The sequence below is a fragment of the Echeneis naucrates genome, chromosome 22 (genome assembly GCF_900963305.1).
Source record: "Echeneis naucrates chromosome 22, fEcheNa1.1, whole genome shotgun sequence".
NCBI lineage: Eukaryota > Metazoa > Chordata > Actinopteri > Carangiformes > Echeneidae > Echeneis > Echeneis naucrates.
The window spans coordinates 8501489-8522900 of NC_042532.1; the positions used below are offsets into that span (position 1 = coordinate 8501489).

General features: G+C 41.4%; 1 protein-coding gene across 5 annotated transcripts in view; it reads left to right on the forward strand.

The window, feature by feature from the left end:
• The window catches only part of LOC115036112 (AT-rich interactive domain-containing protein 1B-like), a 158207-nt gene that overhangs the window by 5027 nt on the left and 131768 nt on the right, over positions 1-21412 (forward strand). For all 5 annotated transcript variants that reach the window (XM_029494239.1, XM_029494240.1, XM_029494242.1 and 2 more), the window contains exon 2: positions 18612-18815. In XM_029494239.1, coding sequence (XP_029350099.1) covers positions 18612-18815 — 204 coding nt within the window. The remainder of the gene's footprint in view (positions 1-18611; positions 18816-21412) is intronic.

Here is a 21412-nt window from a genome sequence, read left to right on the forward strand (position 1 = left end):
AACAGTCGTTTGTTTATGTCGTTTTGTTTACATCTCTGTCTTGGCCAGCCAGCGAGCGTAGTTCTGATTAGCGACACTAGAGTGAAATTTCAATTTACTCTGTTGTGTCCGATAAGGACCCCGTGCAGCGTTTTTCATCTTACTTGGATGAAACACAGAGCCTGCTTAGGTAATTGGCAGGCATAGGTTATCCCTATTCTGCATGTGCTTTCCACAAGACAATGTGTAATTCTGATTTAAAAAAAAAAAAAAAAAAAAATGTAATCAGCAAAATAAAAATCACTGGCCAGTTTAGTCGCTGGGCCAAAGTTAATGTAGTATTAGCTGCGTAATAAGATAATTGTCGTTTTTCTGCCTGCACCCACTGTGCATTTACAATATCCCCTGAAGTCAAAGGTTGATGTGAAAATGCCCTCAAGAAAGGATTTAATTACTGCATGCATACATTAATTTGGTGTCAGCTGTTTCTCAGCTCAGGCTTGTCCAAAGCGTTGGTGTCAGGAGTGAGCAGATTAATCAAAACCAATGCAATTTTGACGCTGAGAGTTAATCGTTCATATGGGAGAATTGGACATTTTGTGTGTGGATGCAGTTCGTTTGCATTTAATTTAACTGTCAATTTAATTTAAGCTTATTTAGACTTTGTCAGCATCAGTGGATTCATGCTCAGGCCAAGAGCCATTCTCTGGCATTCTGGGATTTTTAGGAATCATATCATGTCTGTTATCAGTCAGTTACACCAATAGAATAGCTATGTAACCGTGATCATGGAAAAGCACTTGTCAGTTGTCGTTATTACAACAATCATGCAATTGCAAATTCTAAGTGGATATAAAGCTTCTATGATATTGTCACGATATTGCTGATGATCTGGATTTGACATTCACTCCACAAGTACACTTAAATTTGTATGTCTTTCTAGAAAACAAAAGGAAACATTGAACATAAGCAAGTGCTATAACCTAAGCTGTGTTTCTCTTCAGTGTAGATTTTATTGGGGTATTATAGAGTTAGTGTCTTTGTGTGCGAGCAAAGACGGAGTATAAGAAGGCCAGGGACGCAGAAATGTGGGCGATATTTGAAGTGAGTCACATGGCAGGCTGCTGACTTCTCTGGAATGGGCTTGGCTGAGTGTACACACACACACACACACACACACACACACACACACACACACACACACACACACACACACACACAGAGAGAGATAGAAAGAATAAGATAGGGAGAGAATCAGGATCTGAACTCTGGCAAATGTCAACCTAGTTAAAAACCCCTCCCTATGGGTCTAACCCTGCTTCAGCCTTATGCGCAATGAGAGGAAAGAAGTATTTATGTGCTGTTTCCGCCCACTGCCCCCCCCCCCCCAACCATCACCACCACCACTACACACGCAACTTTAAATCACAACACCAAATACAGTGTATAGGCTTTCCATACTTTGATGGAGTGTGTGTATATATATATATATGTGTGTAGCTGGCAGAATGCCAGAGTGCATGGCGGTGCTATGGTGGTGCCCCAAACTCCCCTTCCACCCTGACCTTCAGGTATGCTAATTAGCCATGTGGAGCAGCTGAATGGAGGGACCCCCTCTTCTCCCTCTGTCTCAGAGGAGGGGTGATTTTTTTTTCCTTCCTTTTTCTTCTTTTCTTTGTTTGCATAATAAATGTATGATATATAAATATATACTTACCAAACAGATAGTTCTCAGTAGATATTCTTTTCACTTTCAAAGCTATCTCTTTTTGTTTTCTGTTTTTGGTTGTTGTTGTTGTTTTTTCCCCTTAATTCGATCGCTCCTCTTTTATCTGCCTCCCTCTCCCTGGCTCTTAGTAGCTAGCTAGGTCTCCCAAGGGATCATCAGTCAGTTCAGAGGTATTTAGACAGTTAACATATCCTATTGAATATTTATACACTATACGGAACAGATCTGTGAGCCACGACGGAGGCACTGTCCTGCCTACAGTAACTGCTGCCCCCTTTTCCCATGTGTCCTGGCTGGCCAGCAATGCAGGAAATGGGGGGCCTACAGCCCAGCCCCTCTCGAAATAAACAGTTTTCTGATTGCAGCAATTAATTGCAATTCAAAGACACAGCGTGACATTTTTAAGATCCAACAAAACTCTCCACTGCCCTCCTTTTGGCATAAAAGGACTTATAACATAATCTTATGACAGTTCAGCTATAGAAAAGCAAAGAGGGTAATTGGCAGGTTATACTGTAAGTTTTACTTATTGATAAGAATTAAGAATATTTTTGGCATAAAATATTTTCCATAAAAATTGTATATTTTATATATTGTCTGTATATATGTCTAACTTTTAACAAAAAGAAATCCAAAAACAGATTTCCCTTGCTTTGTAAATTCAGGCTTTTGTCTTTGTATCTGCTGCAAGTAAACATTTTAAATGGAATCTGTTTTATTAGTTGTTTATTATTGCAAAATATAACAATATGCAATTCTTGATTGGTTGTGATTGACACTTTTATTTTTTATTTTTTCACTGTTTAGTTTATACTGCATTATCTTGCATTTTTGGTCACATTGGTGATAAAAATGTAAATGTATGTGTGACTTAGCACATGGATTGCATACTACCACCATCCTCCCCTATCCTCTTACCAGCTTGTAAGAAAATCATCATCATCACCATGATCATCACTATCACCGTCATCTGTCACTTTACACATCAAAGCCTCTGCACTCCTCTCTGTTCCAGACTGTAGACTGTGCACTCCAGTTACACATCTTGCTGTCTGGTTAGAGTTGATCCTAATCAATGTTGGCACGGTAGGACAATTTGCTCAACTACAAAAAAAAAAGAAAGAAAATACAACCGAACAGCACCACCATGGCACTGCCTGTCTGTGAAGCACAGAGAGACCAAAATAGAAAAACGATGGGACACGGACAACGCAGTTTCTGTTAATGAGTTTTGTCTCTTTCTTCGAGCTGTATCTTTTTCTATGTGAGTTCCACTTTTTTCTTTTTTTTGTCCCTCTCTTTCTCAGCACACACAGACACATGCACTTAAATATACACTTATATGTGCACATTTCTCTCAGACTTTTTATTGACCATGTGTTTTCAGCCACAACATATTCATTTCATCTCTCTTCTTTCCTGCCAAGGCCAGTCTTGTCCATTACAGCCTAGTATTGTGCATGCATGCGTGAACGAACAGAAGTATTGTGTAGATATATTGCTGATTTATGGACACCAGTCAGTCACAGCAGGACACTCCAGGCTTAACGCTTCTCATTAAGATCAATTTTATCACAGCAGTTTAGGAAACAGTTTCACCATCCACACCACATCCTCTTCCAAAGACAGATGATCACATTTATATACATACAAGTGTGTGCACGCACACATATTTGACAGTGGCCACTGAAGAAATTATATATGAGAGAAGATGTTAGAAATGTCATCTGTAGAGTTTCAGTGGATGTGCAGTGCATATATTAATTCTTGGTATTTCCCCCATTTTCTTGCTTTACTCACTTCTGATATAACCAGACTTCGACATTCCAACAACTCCTCTGACACAAACTGGATGAACTGGATTCGATATTGACAACACGGGTGAACTTTATTCTGGAGTTTAAATGTCTTATTTCTTTAAGATGTTAATTCCTCAAAAGGACATCAATGTTGTTTTGCAAGAGCACGTGCTTGCTGTGCACAGTTAATCTTCCCGTGCGACTGTGCCAGTGTTTCTCTCTGTGCTTATAAGTCCAAATACGCATGTGCGTCTCCCTACTCAATGAACATCCATAGTTACTGTTGGCTAAACATGCAAAGGTTACTGTAATGTCACACACATACCAGAGGGGAGTGTGGAATACCACATTAACATAATCCATAGACAACTGTCCCAATTACAAACATTGCCATGCCAGGCCGATTGCCACAGTGCTGCAGGAGCACATGACTGCTCCTGCTTCTGCGACACTGTGTGAGAAACAATGTGACTTCTGATGGAAAGATGCGTTCATGGATGATGGCTGGTTGTCACATCTTGGCATTGCTCGCCGAGACAAATTATGATGCTTGAACCTGAAGCATTCCTCTGCTGTACCTGAGGCAAACATTGGTAGCTTACGTTGCTCACAAAGGTAGAAAATAGAAAAATGTTATTGTCTTGTCTGCTGTGCTGGGTGCACATGTGAACATTTCCTTGTGTAATTAATTTGAAACTGTTTATTGTCATTAAACTTATACAGACCCCTCAGTGAATTTTCAGTCTTTATGTGGGAAATATTATTTTATTCCACTTTTCCTTTCCAAAAATGTGGATTTTTATTTTCTTGCTGGGCATTTTTTTATTAAGGCTGTGTGTTGTATTAGTTATTTTGTTGGGTCATGAAGCCAAATTTTAGAGTTGTTACTTGAGGTCTTTCAGAAATCGCCACAGACATGGATACAAAGCAGCCGCTGAACTAATATTTAAAGCATTTTGTGTTAATTAGATGTTTTATGGTAGTTGAGGTGGCTAACATGTTGCCCTCTTCACCCACTGGGGCTTGAGACTGTGTCAACACTCACTGTGATTGTTTAGATAATTATGTGTGCATAAGCCAGAGAGGAGGCTCTTTCTGCATTTTGAGGAAAAAAAAAAATCTCATATTTACAGCTCAGTTTGACTGTGCGAGGCTGTGCTTTCAGCATTGTTTTGAGGGTTATATTGTTTTCACTTGCGTAACAGGCACTTTAATTACTCTGTCTTTGGAAATTCCCTATCTGTGTTGTGGTTTGTGTTGGACACTGCAGACTCCCACAGCTCCCAGACATTTCTAAACTTTTTATATATATATATATGTTGGACACACTCCAAAAGGCAGAGTCATATGTGGAAACATCAGCAAATTCACATTTATCCTCTGGTTGTTTAAAGCATAAACAACCTCTCCATCTCACTCTACTGTTCTGTCTCGCCTCTTTCTGGGTTTTTTCCCCCCCTAAATGTTTCCAAATCTTTCTTTCTGTCTTGCGGAGGCTAGTTGTGGATGACCTTGGTTGGTGACTACAGTGCCTACTCATTAAGTAGTAAAGATGAATGGTTCCATTATGGCAGGGGGGAAAAACGAACAGGGCCAATTAGTGGTAATTAACAGCGGAGAGGGCGAAGCGCTCTGGAGGGCACCCTGACCTGGACTCTAAAGGGGGCAGAGGGGAGTCGCGGACGTGTGTGTGTGTGTGGAGGAGATTTAGGTATGGATGTGAAGAATCAGTGTGAGGGAAGCAACCTACTTGTTTTTTAAGGAGGTGGTCATACTTGTGTGTATTGATGAAACGGAGAATGTATTTATTTTCATTGAAAGAGAGCTATAGTTGTGTCATTAATGTATATGGGACTGTAAGGGGAGTGTATAGAAGTCTGGATTTGTAATCAGTCTGTAGCATAAGTTAATTAAGGTGTATGAAGGCTACAGGTGGGTTTTGGCAGTATTGGATGTTTATGTGTGTGTGTGTGTGTGTGTTACATCTACGTTACAAGTCAAAGCTTAAGGTGTGTATTCTTCCAGATATTCCTCAGTGCCGACGAATGGGAAAATCTCTGGCAGATCAGGCACATTTGAGCATTTAGAGGTGACAGGTCAACAGCCAGCAGCTCATCTTTGACTTTTGATCACTGATGTGATGTCACAGTCCCATTTCACAGCCCTTCGGTGTGGCCTGGGAGCTTGTTAGGCAAAGGTCTGTGAATAAGAGGCCCTGAAATGCCAAGCCATTATACCATCAGCCCTAATGAACTTTTTTTTTTTTTGATCATTTTCATTCTTAATTAGGGTTTTTGTGCTGATGTGCTGTGCAATATTTTAGCATTTCTCCATCAAGGAGAAATTCAAGGTTGTTCTTTAGGAGATTCTCTTACTCTCACTGTCTCTCGCTTTCTTGGCAGCAGTGCTTGATTTATTCACCCCGCCTACCTCCTGTTTTTATCAGTTCTTGGGTGAAATTGTCATAGCCCCATAATCCTTTGGGTGCCACTAGCTAGGAGACTTACACATGTGCATGCCCTCAGAGCACCTTATGTGTGTTTGTAATAGTGTTGATGGCAGGGTGTTTAAACAGTAGGCAGCACCAGGTAGTCTGTCCATGATGGAAATCTTGGTGAGTCAATAAAGAAGCTTTAAATATACCAGTGAAGGCTGTGTTGCCTCTTTAACAGACATGTAAGAACTGGCAGTTAGTGAGAGAGAGCATTTGTAAAGGATGGAGATTTTTTTAAGCTATTTTGCAAAGTGCTTGCAAAGTGCTGCTTTCAGGGCCCCTGAAATTGCAATGCCTGGTAAATGGATGGTTTGAGGAGTATACAATGTATTAGAAGTCAATTGTGCATGGGAGGACCTATTTTCCATATCGCTAGCCGAACAAGTGTGTCACTGTGTGTAGCTGTTGCACACAGACACACAACACACATCCAACTTGTACATGCCCCCGCTTCATATATTCCCCTGTTGCTTCAGTATCTCTTGGCTTCCTCAGGTACAGGTTTGTGTATAAGGTGTTGTCATAAAGGGGAGAGTGTGTGTGTGTGTGTTTGTGTGAGAGAGAGAGGGAGAGTGTGTGTGTTGGGGGTTCCACAATGAGGGCCGTGGCATACATCAGAAACCATTACCCATAATGGCCTCTTTCACCACACCCTGCATATCCATTCCCTTTCCCTCTTCTGACATTTATTTTATGACAGCTTACATATCAAATATTTAAATAAACAGAATCGGGGGCTTCAGCTGAGGTTTGCCTGGGGGGTTGGGGGTTGGACTTACTGCAGATAGAGGAAGGGGATGGATGATGACATTCATTTCCGAAACACGGAAAGCAAAAAAAAAAAAAAAAAAAACTGAGGCAAAGAGGAAGGGGGGGGAAATGCTTCGCTTGGCTCTAATCAAAGCGGGCAGAGGACGTTGGCTGCTGCTTTGTTTTTTTTTTTTGTTGTTTTTGCTTATGCCTGGCAGCATCTGTGACAGACAGTTGTGTGCGCACATGTATGTACGAGTGCAAGTGTTAACGTGCGTGTGCACATTGTCATGGGGCTCATCAGTCAGTGTTTCCTCGGAACACAGGAGGACGTGGGAGAAGGCCCTTGTGACTCGTAAAAAGCAGTCCGCCATACTGAAGCAATATCAATTCCGCGGCAACCGCCAAGGAGATCAGAGCTTGACACGAAATAATGAAAGGGGAAAAAAAAAACAAGGAACAAAGTCTAATGCAGCAATTGAGAGGACGTAAAAAAAAGAAAGGACAGAGGGAGGGAGATGAAGGTGAGGAGGAGAAAGATTTATCTCTTGTGTCCTCAGGAGAGGAAGATGGAGGGAAGGCACACTAAAAGTGTGAAGGAGAGAGGTAGAGAATGAAGGGGATAAGGAGAGAAAGAGAAAGGTGTGTGGGTATATATATGTGGAGAGACAGAGTGATCCTGGGGTGCAGGCGGCCAGTCTTGCGCTGGCTGGCATCGGTGGGAGGCCCATTACTGTCAGGCTAATCTTAAAATAATTAATTGCGGAGTCGACGCTTTTTAAAGAGTATTGTAATTGAATCCTAAATTAGGCTTGGGAAAGGGGACGCGTCCTGCTTTGCTGCAAGTCTGTTCCCATTCTCTAGTCAAACATCCCCCCGCCCCTCAACACACGCACACACACACTAGTGGGTCATGCGCACAGGCGGGCAGAAGGGAAAAAAAAAAAAAGACAACAGGCGAAGGAAATGCTAATGAAATGCATATTTGGGGAGAAAGGGGCCATCTATAATTTAGCTGTGCTCTTTGAATGTGAATGATGTGTGTGCAAGCGCTGTGATTTATTTTTGTTGTGCAGGGGGATAATTCTGTCAGAGTAGGCTTTTATTCTTGTAAACAAATGTGGGGAAAAGAGCAGAATAAAAGTGGAGTAATAAAGTAAACACAATGGTTTGAATACATTTAGTTGCTGGCATGAATAATTTGTTTAGGGGACCGAGGGGTTTGATGAAAGAGAGATGACAGATATGAAAGCCGTTATATTGCCTGATGAAATTTTGGGTCGGCCTTCAACTCACCATTTTCTGGCACTTGTTTTAATTTTTGTATATTTCTTTTCATGGATTAGTGCTAAGATTTTATTCTCACACCCGCGTGAGTACAGAGCCTTCACAGACACATACACACACCCAGCATGCACCTTATAACCCTTTAAATCCTCCAAGGCCCTGTTATGCTAGCCTCCACACCAAGGCGCTGCTTAAAATAAGCAGCTCAATGTGCTTTCACTTATGCACATTGCTTGACCACATGGCTCTTCCTGGATGACCCCTGCAAAACTATAGGCTATAGAACTTTCTGGATCAAAGCTTTGGGAAGAAGGTCTGCCCTCTATAAACATCGACCCTGCTCCATAACTCTGGCAGGAGCCAAAGAAGAAAGATGGCGTAAGGTGCAGGGTCAGCGAGATAGATCTGTAAGGCAATGGTGGAAACTAAGCAGCCAACAGATGCCTTTTCTAAAAAGTAGAGATAAATATGCATTGAGTTTATGTGCCAGTGTGCGATCACTCACATAAAAGCTCTTATTGCCATAGTAATTGAGATGATTGTAGGTTTGTCCAATGCATTTGTCTTAGAACTTATTATAACAGCTTCTAATATCCATCCATCCATCTTCTATTGCCTTTCCCTTTCCGGGTCATGGGGCTGTTGGAGCCAATCCCAGCCAGCTTTCTGGGCTAGGGGCGGTGTACACCCTGGACAGGTCGCCAGTCCATCACAGGGCCAACACACAAAGAGAAACATCAACCACTCATGCTCGCATTCAAACCTACGGTCAATTTAGAGTCACCAGTTAACTTAGACATGCACATCTTTGGATGATGAGAGGAAACCCGCGCAGGCACGGGGAGAACATTCAAACTCTGCACAGAAAGACCCCAGGCTGGGGACCGAACCCACGACGTTCTTATTGTGGGGCGCTTCTAATATATATAAAGCATTTAATTTATTTGATTAACTTGGTGTTTACTGCATGTCAGTTAGATAGTATTTTGTTGTATGCTGCAACATGCTTCAATTTCACCCCCTCATACACTCAGGAACCAGTCTAACCACTCCGCCAACATGTTGGGCCTCGCCATTGTTCAGTCAAATGCACTAGGCTGTGCATTTCAGGTTCAGGTTCAAGTAATGTGAATTAAAATCCTTGTCAAACTTAAAATACAATGAAATTCTTTAGCTCTGGCACAAGAATCTGGCTGCATCTGTATGACAAATCAAATGTTCCTCATGCTGTTTTCCAAATGTTTGAAACCTATTCATCTCCTATTTGGCCCAGATCTGACACCAATAAACTTGGCTCAGAACATCCCATTTTCTCCTGGCTGACTGGATGAATAACAGCAGAGAGGACAATATTGTGGTCTAGCTGAGCAGGGCTGACTCCTCTGTCTCTGTGATCCCTCTATCAATAAGGGACACAGGCCTGTCAGAAGGCCTGCCAACTGTCTCGCTGTCCACGCAGACTGCTCTCTATGCAACATCTGGACACAGATGGTACACACTAATCACACACACATTTCTGCACAAAATACTTCTACATGTGTTTTACAGATACTTGCAGGCATTTAGAGAGATGTTGTGCATTTACAGTTGGTGTGTCTACATACTTCATCACATACATACTTTAACTACTGTATACTGCCTTAATACACACACATTCATATCCACAAATATCATTTATTCATATTGTTTTCAAAGTATTTTTTGTTTTATTAAATGGTGGGTGTAAAATATATGAATACCTTGGTTTGCCTGAGCATTGCCTCATGGGAGAATACATGCAGTAGATATGCAAACACACACACACTCTCACAGATTTGGACAAATCGGGAAATCTATGCATTGCTGCCAAAGAATCAACTGCCTCTCTTGGGAAATATGGGCATCCTTAATACATCTGGTCTTCAATAAAAACCTCAACATCAAAGGTCAGTCGAGGTTCTGTGCATAAAACAACTCGCGTTCGGGGTATTATTCTAGCCACATAACAGCTCCTTCTGATATAGTTTCTTAAGCGCTTACACTAAATACTGAATTGACTGACATTAAGATTCTATTGTAGTTTTTTGTTTTGTTTTTTTTTTTCCTTCACATAGTGTAAAAAATTAGACCAATGAAAACTTTTCTAAATATCTATTTTCATTTAAGGTAAAAAAAAATGTGTATATATATATATATATATATATATATATATATATATATATATAAATCAAGGGGGTGGATACCATGTCGAGATGTATGTAGGCATCTGATTAAAGACTTTTAGTTAGAAATGCCACTCAATTTTCTCAATCATATGTTATTCATATGGTCTGGTACAGCCAGTCTACCATAAACATTGCTGCCCCAGGGCTTGGCAATACTAAGAGTGAATATTAGAGTTCAGTGTGAATCATGGGTCTGTATGTGCAGTCAGGCTATGTATCAGGACTCCCGCAGGCCTGGAGCCTCTCATTGATCGACCCAGCTCCCCCACCTCATGTTCCCAGCCAGCTTCTGTGATTGATTCCTAGTCAGGGCCGAGGAGATGGGGGGCCTGGCCTGAGCTCACAGAGCCTGGGGCCTCCCAGAGGTTGACCTGGAGGGGTTGTAGGAGCAGAAAAGTCTATTTCCGAGGTCCAAACCCAAGTTGAGGACCCATTTATGGGGAAGGGATCACAGTAGGGTGGTAGGATGGAGCTCACATTCATTACAGGAGCAAATTAAGGCCACGTCTGCCCCTGCTATATGATGAACAAAGAGGGTTTCCACAGGAAGTGAGGAGGTTAAAAGATGCAGATGGGGGGACCTCACTATAACATGCTATTACACAATTAATCAACCGCCCCTAACACACACACACACACACACACACACACAATGTTGAATTACCACTGAAAGCTGGAATAAATTTTGAGACCCCAGTTACATTCCTTAAGCCTCTAACCTGCTGTGTTTGCATCCATACTGAACATCGCTGGCACCACGCATCAACAGGCCCTTTTCACTTTATGATGGTCGAGCAGAGGGGGAAAAAAATTATATGAAAATCAATTTTTTTTTTCTAATTAACTTTGTAAATTTCCCGCTGAGCTATCAGAAGTGGGGGCCTTGTGTGTCATGCCGAGTCTGGTAATGAAATCAATTTGGTTCAAATTGTTTCAGGTGACTTTTAATGAGTATCTAATATCCGCCTGAGGAAGGAAGGTCAGGATATCTGTTTATTTGTGTTTTTGTGTGTCTTATTCTTTCTTTCTTTATTTTTTTTTTTAAAGTGATGGATCACCTGCAGTAGAAATATGGATAGTTCCACCCTGGAGGACTGGGCAGTGCTCCAAAAGCATGAATGTAAATCCATGTTTTTAGGGGAGGCTCCACAGGTGTGACCTAGTTTGACCATTTGCTTCTTATTGATACAGTACAATTGTCATTTATTAAATCCTTGATTAAAACACTTTTATAGAAATTTGAATTGGAATCACGCCTGTGTTTTAAGAGTACCGTATAAAGTCAGGAGCCAGGTAAAAGGGAATGGGACTTATTGTGGATTTGCTTTTGATGGCGCTTTCACATTCATAATTTGCTCTCCTCCCTCTCCTTCAATGGGCAGCCTCCCTGCCTGAGGAGCTTGTTAAGCTTTGCCTTACAGGGAAGACTAATGGATGGCAGAGAAAGCCCCCTCAGGACCCTTTAGCATCGTTTCTGTTGGTCTGCTCGCTTAGTATTCACTTATGTATTTTCACCCTACTCTGAGCACAATATCATGAATAACCATAGCTAATTCATAAACACACTTGGTGATACGGGACCTCGTTCATAATTATCCAAGCTGCAGAAATGCAGTTCCTCTCCAATACCATTCCATTAGCAAAGGTGGTGATTTCCTTGAATAAGAGGGGAATCTAGCCTGCATATTTAATACCAGCACTTTGGCTCAGCTCTGGGGGACGTGGGAAGCAAAAAGGGCAGTGCATTTACTCAAATAGCCTGTTCTCCCTCTTTGGGGCAGATGGAGTTATTGTTATTTTCCTCTCCTCTGCCCCCCCTTTTTTCCTCTCTTTCATTTGGCTGTGTAGCAGCATCTCTCCATGGGGTTCTGTGGGCTGGGGAAGTTAGAGAGGAGCGCATTCCTCTCGTTCCACCATGGCCCTTAAACGAAATGGGCTTTTTCTGCAGCTCTCCTCTATCCGAGGGTCAAAACAGGCAGGAAACGCACAGGACTGAGAACGAGGGAACATTGGGATTGTAGCTAGGCTTACACTTTACAGCAGTCTGAGATTCTCTGAAAATAGGAAAGTAGTGCTACGATTTCCTGGAAGCATTTTGTCATATGGTTTAAAAACACGTGGCCAGCACATGTAAAAACGGTTAACATGTGAGAAAGGTATACGAGTGAAGATTTCTGATCTTTAAAAAACACAAAATAATGTCCCCAAGAAAACATTTTTTTCTTATTAGAACCTGTCAGAGATTTTATTTCAGTCTATAAGTCTTCCCTTCTCATTGTTACGCAGTGAATCTAAATAAATTAGGTCTTCTACAGGATACTGCATAGCGTGATATTTGACTGGCAAATATGCACTTTCTGCTCTTCCACATGTGTTTCCTCTACTGTTTTCAGACAATTACAATTGCATTCTATGCCAGTGTGTTGCCGGCATGTCAGGCACATCTTGTTTTGTCATTGAGGGTTTTTATTTTTTTTTTATTATTTTTTTGTCCCTGCTGCTTCTTTCGCTCTCAGTCTCGTCGAAGGAAAAAGGCTCCGGTGACCCTTCGACCCCAATCTCACTTGAGACAGATGAAGCAGCCTCTCTCCTTCTCCCTCTTCCTCTCCTCCCATCCCCCACCACCCCTCTCTTAATGACGTCTTTGTGCTGGCCGTGACGAACCGAACGCTCTGCAACTTTTTCTGATGCACATGGGAGGGGGTTGGAAGTGGCGGGTGTGTTTCTGAGCACCCTGATGTATTTGTGTGTGTGTCAGCGTGTTTGTGTGGAGCGTAAATATTGGTGTCAAATGCAGAGGGCACACCGATCAACAGCTCCGAGGACAAGGCAGAGAGAGAGAGACCGATTATGTGCGTTGCACCAAACACAAAAGCAGACTGGTTGGCCGCTTCACAACAGCCTGTTATCTGGCTTCTCTCTGGCTGCCTTTCTTCTTCAACTCACAGCTCCACTGCCAAACATACACTGTGTATATATATACACAGTGTATGTATCCCCTCCATGTCTGTCACTGCTTGCACCTCTATCTCCTCAAATGATTTCATGCCTCTCATTGCTAGCCAGCGTTCATGCCTAGCTGCCTGTGCCATCCAGGCATACCAGGCTGAGGAAAGGCAATTTGGCTCTACCCAGCTCCCGGCGGACCAGTGCTACTCTTCACACTGTCATTCGTTACGAGACTTTTTTACTAACAAGGCGTGTGTGCTGAGATGCAGGATGGGATTGCGTTTCAAGACATAATTCACAGAATTTGGTCCTCTTAGCAATGTAGCAGTCACAAGGGAACACTGCTGTGCACAGAGCTCGGTCACTAAACCCTTACCAAACAAGTTCTGTTCTCATTCATTGGGATGAATTCATGTAAAAAAGAAAAGCTCTGTCTAGGCTTTGTGTGTTACTGACAGTATTATTCATTATTATTTATTATATTATTTTTTAGAGTTAACTTGCTTCAAAACTGGCAGTGAAATGAAGTGATAAACCGATACTAGTGTGATCTATTCCTCATGGAGGCCAGACAGGGAGGAGTTAACAGCACGCTGTCTCTCTCCTCTCCGCTTGATGACATCAGTATTGTCTCTGCATCCATGAAATTAATTTTTCTAATCTTAGTCAGCAGGAGCGGGGGACTTTGCACACATTAATATGGAACTCGATCTGTATTCGCCTACAGCTTCAGTCTCTCTTCTCCTTTTTCTCCCTTTACTCCTCTCCCATCTTTTCTCTGTTCACCTTTTCTGGGGTTTATTTATTGTTGGGCTTGTTTTGTTTTTTTTTTCCTTTGCTTAAATCAGAAGGCCCAAATGAACAGGGTTTCTAACCCGAAATGCAGACCTTCTTTTCTGGAGGCCGAGGCAATGCCTGGTCCTGCAGTGGAAAAGGAATTGGAGAGTGCTCTGTTGCATGGTTTATATAAATAGCATAAAAGACGAGGCTGATTGTCCCAGCAGACCAGCAGGGTCTGGCTGCAGCATGTTGATTCTCCAGAGACAGACGAGCCACTGAGGATAAAGAGGACCCGTTGACAGTAATTATCCTTATTTGTTTCTCCTCACAAATACACACAGGCTAAAATGGTTTCATTACACAGGAGTAAGAGCGGGTATTCTTTAGTAGTCCCTCAAAGAAAAAGAGAAGATAATCAATACCAAAAGGCATCTTGGGGCTAATTTTCATAAACAACGAGGTTTGAGGCATCTTTTCAAGGTGATATTCAGAACCATTTTCACATGGCACTAATTTGCACCATGTGATGCTAATTAGGTCTTTACATTTAATAGCCATAAACATATGAGTTCTGTTCCTTTTGCACATCACACTGGAGATTCAATAGTATTCGGTCATTGAGATAGCTAGAAATGTAGAGCACCATGGCTGCCTGTCACCTGTCCAAGAGAAAAAAAAGCTGCTGCCGGAGCATTAAGCCACCAGGCGATATAAGGGATCTTGATAGTTCACTAAATTGCTCTTTTGAGGTTCAAACAATTTCTGAAGCAGCCATCGCTCAATACAACAGATTGTAGCCTATAAAGAACATATGAAAGTATTTTATTGCAGCATTGGCTGTATGAAGACCCTGCAGCCCTATAGGTTGATACCTGTAGAGCAGTAACATTGCCCTCAGTGTATTGTCACTACACCTGTGAGGAGGGTGAGCCTGCCTCTGTCTGTCACTGTTTCCTCTGTGTGTGTGTGTGTGTGTGTGTGTGTGTGGATTGTAAATAACTGAAATGAAGGGCTGGTGCAGACAGGTGATCATTTGGTCATCTTGTGTGAAGGACAAGGTTAGCAATAGCCACAGGCCCATAGTGTGCGAGTTTGTGCTTTTGTGTGTGTGTGTGTGTATATTTACCAGCTCTGCTCAAACACATTCATTCACCATGGCTGATAAATCTGAATATTTTTTTTAGAATAATTCCCGCATTCAAAATGAAATTGGAATAATAACCATTTACCAATATTGTTTTATGTTTGTTTGATCCCAGTGTGTGTCTCATAATCCACATATCCAAGCCTTTTGTGTCGAGCGTTTTGTCTCTTTCTGATTAACAACTTAGCACATTAAAGCAAGAAGGAGTAAAATTATTTTTGCAACATAAAAATGCTGTCGATTGAGCTCAGAAAAGCAATTTAGCAGGTTTCACCCCACAGTAATTTCACCCATGTTCTGTTTTAATGGCTTTGTTTTGCCAAAAAAAAAAAAAAAAAAATTAGAGTCAGAACACTGGAGAGGAGTTCATAAATTGAATTTTAAATTTAGCAGTTGAATTACTATTGTCTCCCATGCCTCTTCCCCCTCCTCCATTGAATGGCATGCCCAGATGAACAAAAGTGGAGAAACACATTTGAAGAAAATAAAAAACAATTTCTGTGTATTCCCTCTAGTTTTTTTTCCCGCTGTCCCTCCTGGCACAAACACGATTCACTTCGTGTCATATTCATAATTTTTTTCCTAAGTACAGCCATTTCTCTGAGGGGGAGAAAAAAAAATGTTTCAATTTGTCAAGAATTGTTGTCGGGTTTTTTTGTGCCTAGTGGTGTGAGGGAAATGGTGGGCATATCTCAAGGAAAAGGCTGCAGTGGGCTGAAATCTCATTTAGTGGAACATGTCGTGAGAGCAGATATGAGGCTCCGTTTGGGGAGGCAGAGAATAGCCTCTTTTTTTTTTTTTTTTTTTTTTTCTCGCCTCTGCGGACAGTTTGGATAATGCCATGCGTGGAAGACAGACCAATGTATCAGATAGCTCTATATAATTTTATTGCGAATGTTTTTGTTTTTGTTTTTTTTTTAAGAATTCTCCACAAGTGTTTGTGAGTGAGTGTGAGAAGCAGTGCAAGATTTTGCCGCTATGCAATTCTGTGCATGTGTGTTTAATCGAGCATCCACTTCTCAGCTCCCAAAACTCTGACATTGTTTTTATATGTCCACTGTCTTTTTAAGTGCAGAAGTTAATGGTTTGTTTGTTTACTGCCACTATGTGTGCACAGTCGGTAGCTGTGTGAGTGGATTTACTTGTGTTGCATTCAGCATTTTTGCCAAACAGAGGACCTCTTGAGATGGATTGGTGAACTGGATGGAGTTTGGAAGGAGGGAGGGGGAGTTGTGTGTGTCCCATATCACAGGTGGCACAGTGCCCTGGATTGTCAGAAACTGGAGTGTGCCACGCCTCCACTGCAGATAATACTTAGTGGACCTGTGTGAGAGAATGTGTGTGCGTATGTCTTGCTTTTGGTGTGTTGTGGCTGTACAAACATTGAAGTGGCTCATGTGTTGCCCTCAACTCGGGCAAAAACAACAGTCGCTGCATTAGAAACATATGACCGGTGTCCGTTTTAGCACATGGAAATTAACCCCCAAAAAATCCTTCCTTTCATGTTCACTTAACTCTCTGTATTTCCCAGTTCAGACTCACTGTAGTCAAAGACTAAATGTATTTTAGTTCCCTGGATAAAGTTATTAAAAGATCTATATATCTATATATTCTTGTATCTTAAGTTCATCCGTCAGAATTAAAAAAATGCAATTGACATTTCTATCAAAAATATTTTCAGATAGGTTTGACTCCAAAATGGCTGATAATGTTAATTATTCCCTAGAGTGCTTTACTGTATTGCCTGCAATCATTTTGTCAGATGAGATGCTGGCTTCTTCTGGTGGTTAAATATTTAATTTTAGATCTGTATTAGTGACTCCAGCCTTGCAACAATATTTGCAGCTTCATACGTGAACATCAAAGTTAAATAAAGTACATGAGTAGGACTACAAGCATGCATTAACACACATAGTGAAATGTCAAAGAGACATTTTTTCTCTTTCTCAGGATTAGACTCTTCAAATCCTGGTGATGCTGCCCTTTGCAGGATAACCCCCACTCCTCACACACACAGACATACACCTCCATGCTGTGAAATAACTTTTAGACACCCAAGAGCACTCATTCCTCCCTCTCTGGCTTTCTTTCCCAATCTCTCTCGCTACCCAAACAGATTTTCTTTCTCTCTCTCTACTCTACACTACTCCACACATATGCCTCAGTAGACAAAACCACTTTAAAGCTAGAGCACCGTAACCGTCCGCACGTAACCTGCTGAATAAAGTGCTCCCATCCCCTGGCATGTCTTCTTGATATTAGCCTGGCAATATGAGGCAGCGGCAATTTCTCCTCTTCTCTAGACGAGGTGATATTGAGTTGGGGAGAAGAAAGGAAACTGAGGAGGGAGCTGGTGGTGGTGATGGAAGGAGGAGGAAAATTTATGTGTGTGTCGGGGGGGGTGTGCTTGAGATGAGAGAAGAGAAGTCAAAGTGTGTGTGTGTGTAAGAAACAGTAGGAACAAAATGTCATAAATCACACATGATCCTACACGGTGGAGACAAAAGGGAGAAAGCATGAGAGGAGAAAGGGAAGATAGAAGAACTCCACATTATCTGCCCGGCAGACAGACAAACACGCCGCTACGGGTGACGGATTAGCATTAGCCCGACGCACTGTACTGGAATTTTGCTGCGGCTCACTGAGACCCCAAACAACCCCTAAAAAGTCTCTGAAATGCTTACAATGGAATAAATCTCCCTCGACGACTTCTCTTCTTCCCTTTGATTTTTTTTTTTTTTTTTTGGGTGTTAATCTAAGAAGCTAGCTCACCAGGTGTGGTTTTGGAGAGCAGGTGCTTTGATTGCTTGACTGCCCTGAATCCCCTCTGGGGGTTGAAACTCTCAACCTGCAAGTTAGTAATGCAAATTTTGGATCCTTGCCAAAGTCTCACCATTATATGTTCGCTTATATTGATTCATAGGAGTGTAAAGCCAATGTAATGATCACTATTTCTGTTATTTGCTGTAAGCAACAACATAGTGAATCAGAGGGGAGTGCTGCACAATGATTATTGGCACTGTTGGGTTGTGGTTGTGGGAACAAGGCCATAGAGTTTTTATTGCTATTGCTTCACATCGCTTTAAACAACATTTACAACTCTTTTAAAACCCTTTCAAACATTAAAACAAAGATACAAGCTTCAGGTTTTAATTAAATCATTTTACTTTGGCCCTCCTCCAGCAAAGTTTGCTCCCGATCGTTGTGCAATAAACATCTTTGCTTACTTAATTCCATTTGTAGCTGGTTTATGACCTGTAGACATTAATTTAAGGCTTCTACTTGCTGTGCAATTATAAAATAAATCAGTGGTTGCTGTGGTTTGGAGTGTGCGCATTAAGTGGACCTCTGTCAGGGGTTCCAACTTGGCAGAGTGGATGAATTCATTTGAATGCCTCTCAGAAAATCATAATCCACCGTCATGAATGAATGTGAGATATTAGCTAAGAAAGAAATCCTGATGACATCCCTCTTAATCTCTCTTTTGCCTCTGCAGGTGTCCTCCATGGACTTCATGGCCTTGAAGCGCTCGCAACTCTATGGCATGGCCAACAATCCCTACTCCACTCCACAGCAGCCAGGAGGTGGTTCTTACCCGCCTAATCAGCAATACACATCACCCCCACCACACCGGTATCCAATGAGCATGCAAGGGAGGAGCCAAGTGGGCATGGGTGTTCTGCAGTACCCTCAACAACAGGTATGTCAAGGAAACCAAGCACTGCCTCTGTGCATCCATGCATGTCTCACTGTGGTTTGTGAGTCAGTGCAGTACTCTGCAGTACCATTTCAGATATTGTAGCTGGTATTATAAGCGATATTGCGGTGGGACATTCACTTCTCATTGTGAACATTCTCCAGTGATTTTCCCCTGAAGCCTTGGCATGTTCAATTTGAGACTATGCTTGAAACACCAGGCAGCACATCTCACACCCTGGCATGTGGTGGTGTCACTCCTGTTCATCACTCAGGTCCCCTTAGACATGTGTTAAAGAGAGATGGATTTGGTACAGTGTGAGGGTACATGTTCGTGTGTGATACATGTTTGTTTGTGTGTTATTATGTTGTGTGTAAGGATATGTGCATCTCTAGGTTTCTTCAATGGCGAATTTGAAAGCTTGATTATGGGGGGGGGGGGGTTGCATGAGTGTGTGCGTCTCTGTGTGTGAGTGTTTGTGTACGTATGGCAGAATGCTCACTGTGTAGTAAACATAGAGCACATCCGACCCACATCAGAGTCTCTGTGCAACACAATGGGCCTGTGTTGGAGACAATAGTGCTTCTGTCTGCTTTATTGAGTCTTAACTAAATCCCATTTGGAGTTGAAGGTTGTATGTGTGTTTGGGTGAGAGATAAAGTGAAAGGATGCACATTAATTAAACACTATATGCTGTATATATTTGTGTCTGGTGTCCCTTGCATTTCTAGCAGAAAGTGAACCTCAACTTTTTTGTGCATTTGTAGAAGACAATAAAGTTCCATCAGTGGAGTTTGGAGTGAAACAGCCATATTGGGCTCCACAGCAAGGCAGGGGGGACACAGTGTCCCTTTGCTATTACTGCCTGCTATATTTAGTCAGCCCAGTCTTTTGGTCTGGACTTGGACACCTCTCACAGGGGGGGAAACATGCTTCCACACATGACTGCAGTTTGAAAAAGAGAGTGAGGGCAAGACATGAAAAGATGAGTGCAAGAGAATACAGATGGACTGACAGACAGATTTCTGGCATTGTCTGAAAATAAATACCACGAAAGCAGTATTCGAGAGAATGTGTAAGTCTTGCTCATGCAAGGCATAAAGTTTTCTGGCACGGTGCCGGATTTCTAGCATGCAGCATATGGCTGAGGAAAAAAGTTTAAACACACTTAGGTACCTGTTCAGCTACATCATTGTGTTGAGTTCACCTACAAATGGAATTAGAGGAGGGGGGGCTGAATAGCATAAGCCCCAAACATAAGTGGAAATTAATATAAAATTCTTAAACCACCACCAAACCAAAGAAACAAGAGAATTGAGAGCGGAGAGAAGCAAAGGAAAGGGTGCCAGTATGTGACCCAGTTTTACTCACAGACAGGTGGGTAGCCTATAGTCCGAATGGTAGAAATACCCTATTAGCTTAATCTCCATTGTGAAATAAGATACAGACTAGCCTAAATGTCAATCCTTTTTAACTTTTTGAACATTTAATAAGTGCAGGTAAATGTTTAGCAAGATATTGTATAATATCTGATACCCCTGCCCCTCCTACCAAGCTCAACAACAGATTCTGATTCAGAACATTGCATCATTGCAGATAATACATGGGAATTACAAAATAAGCAGAAACCAAGACAATATACATGTTACAAAACTCAAATCAAATATTATATTAAAGTTACAAGCAATGTTAATCCAATTAGATGTTCCCATTTACAATGAATTATGACTGTCAAATGACATATGATAGATACAGGCTGTGGTGACGGGGCACAATGTGTCAAAATTTCCTCGTGGCCTCCCTCTATATTATATAAGCATTGTGAATGCCAAATTTATGAAACCTGGGGAAAAAATTCACATCAATTAAGGACTTAAGAATAAGTGGTGCAGGATGTTTTTTTTTTTTTTTACTTTAAGCCTTGTTCATGTTTTTAACACTCATTCAATATCTGAGACTTTAGGACATTAAGTGTTGTTTAAAGAAATGCAGGGTTAAAAAGGGAAAGATTGATTTACTCATTGTTGAGGGAATCTGACAATCTGTTGTACCATGTCTTTGGTGGCTTTGGAAGAGCTTTCTGAAGTCTGGGAAAAATACTAATAACATCAACAGGACAGGTTGACATTACAAACATTTAATGAGAGAGACGAGGTCTTCCACCCAGCAGTGAGAGGAGTTTATGTTTATGTTGTATGGAGTTTCCAAATCCACATTATGTAGTCAAAGTCAGGATATCTTGGCCTCTGATGTATGATCAGAATATCCAAAAATATTTATTGCATTTTTTTGTTTGTAGTAATTTGGTTTAGGAAGAGAAAATTTGTTCTTTTTTTTAAGCCAGTAAGACACAAAAAAGTATAAATTAATATCTTACAGTAACAAAAAAAATTGGAAAATAAATGTCAAAAATGACCTCTACTCTTATTGCAAAATACCAAGAAATACATACTAATAATATAAAGAATGATGGCATCATTTGCCAAAGAATTTATAAGTGCCAACTTGTAAACCACTAATACATTCTAATGATATCATATTTGTCTCACTGGTTGCACTGTGCTCTACAATTCTAACAAGGAAGATTCATCTCAGACTTC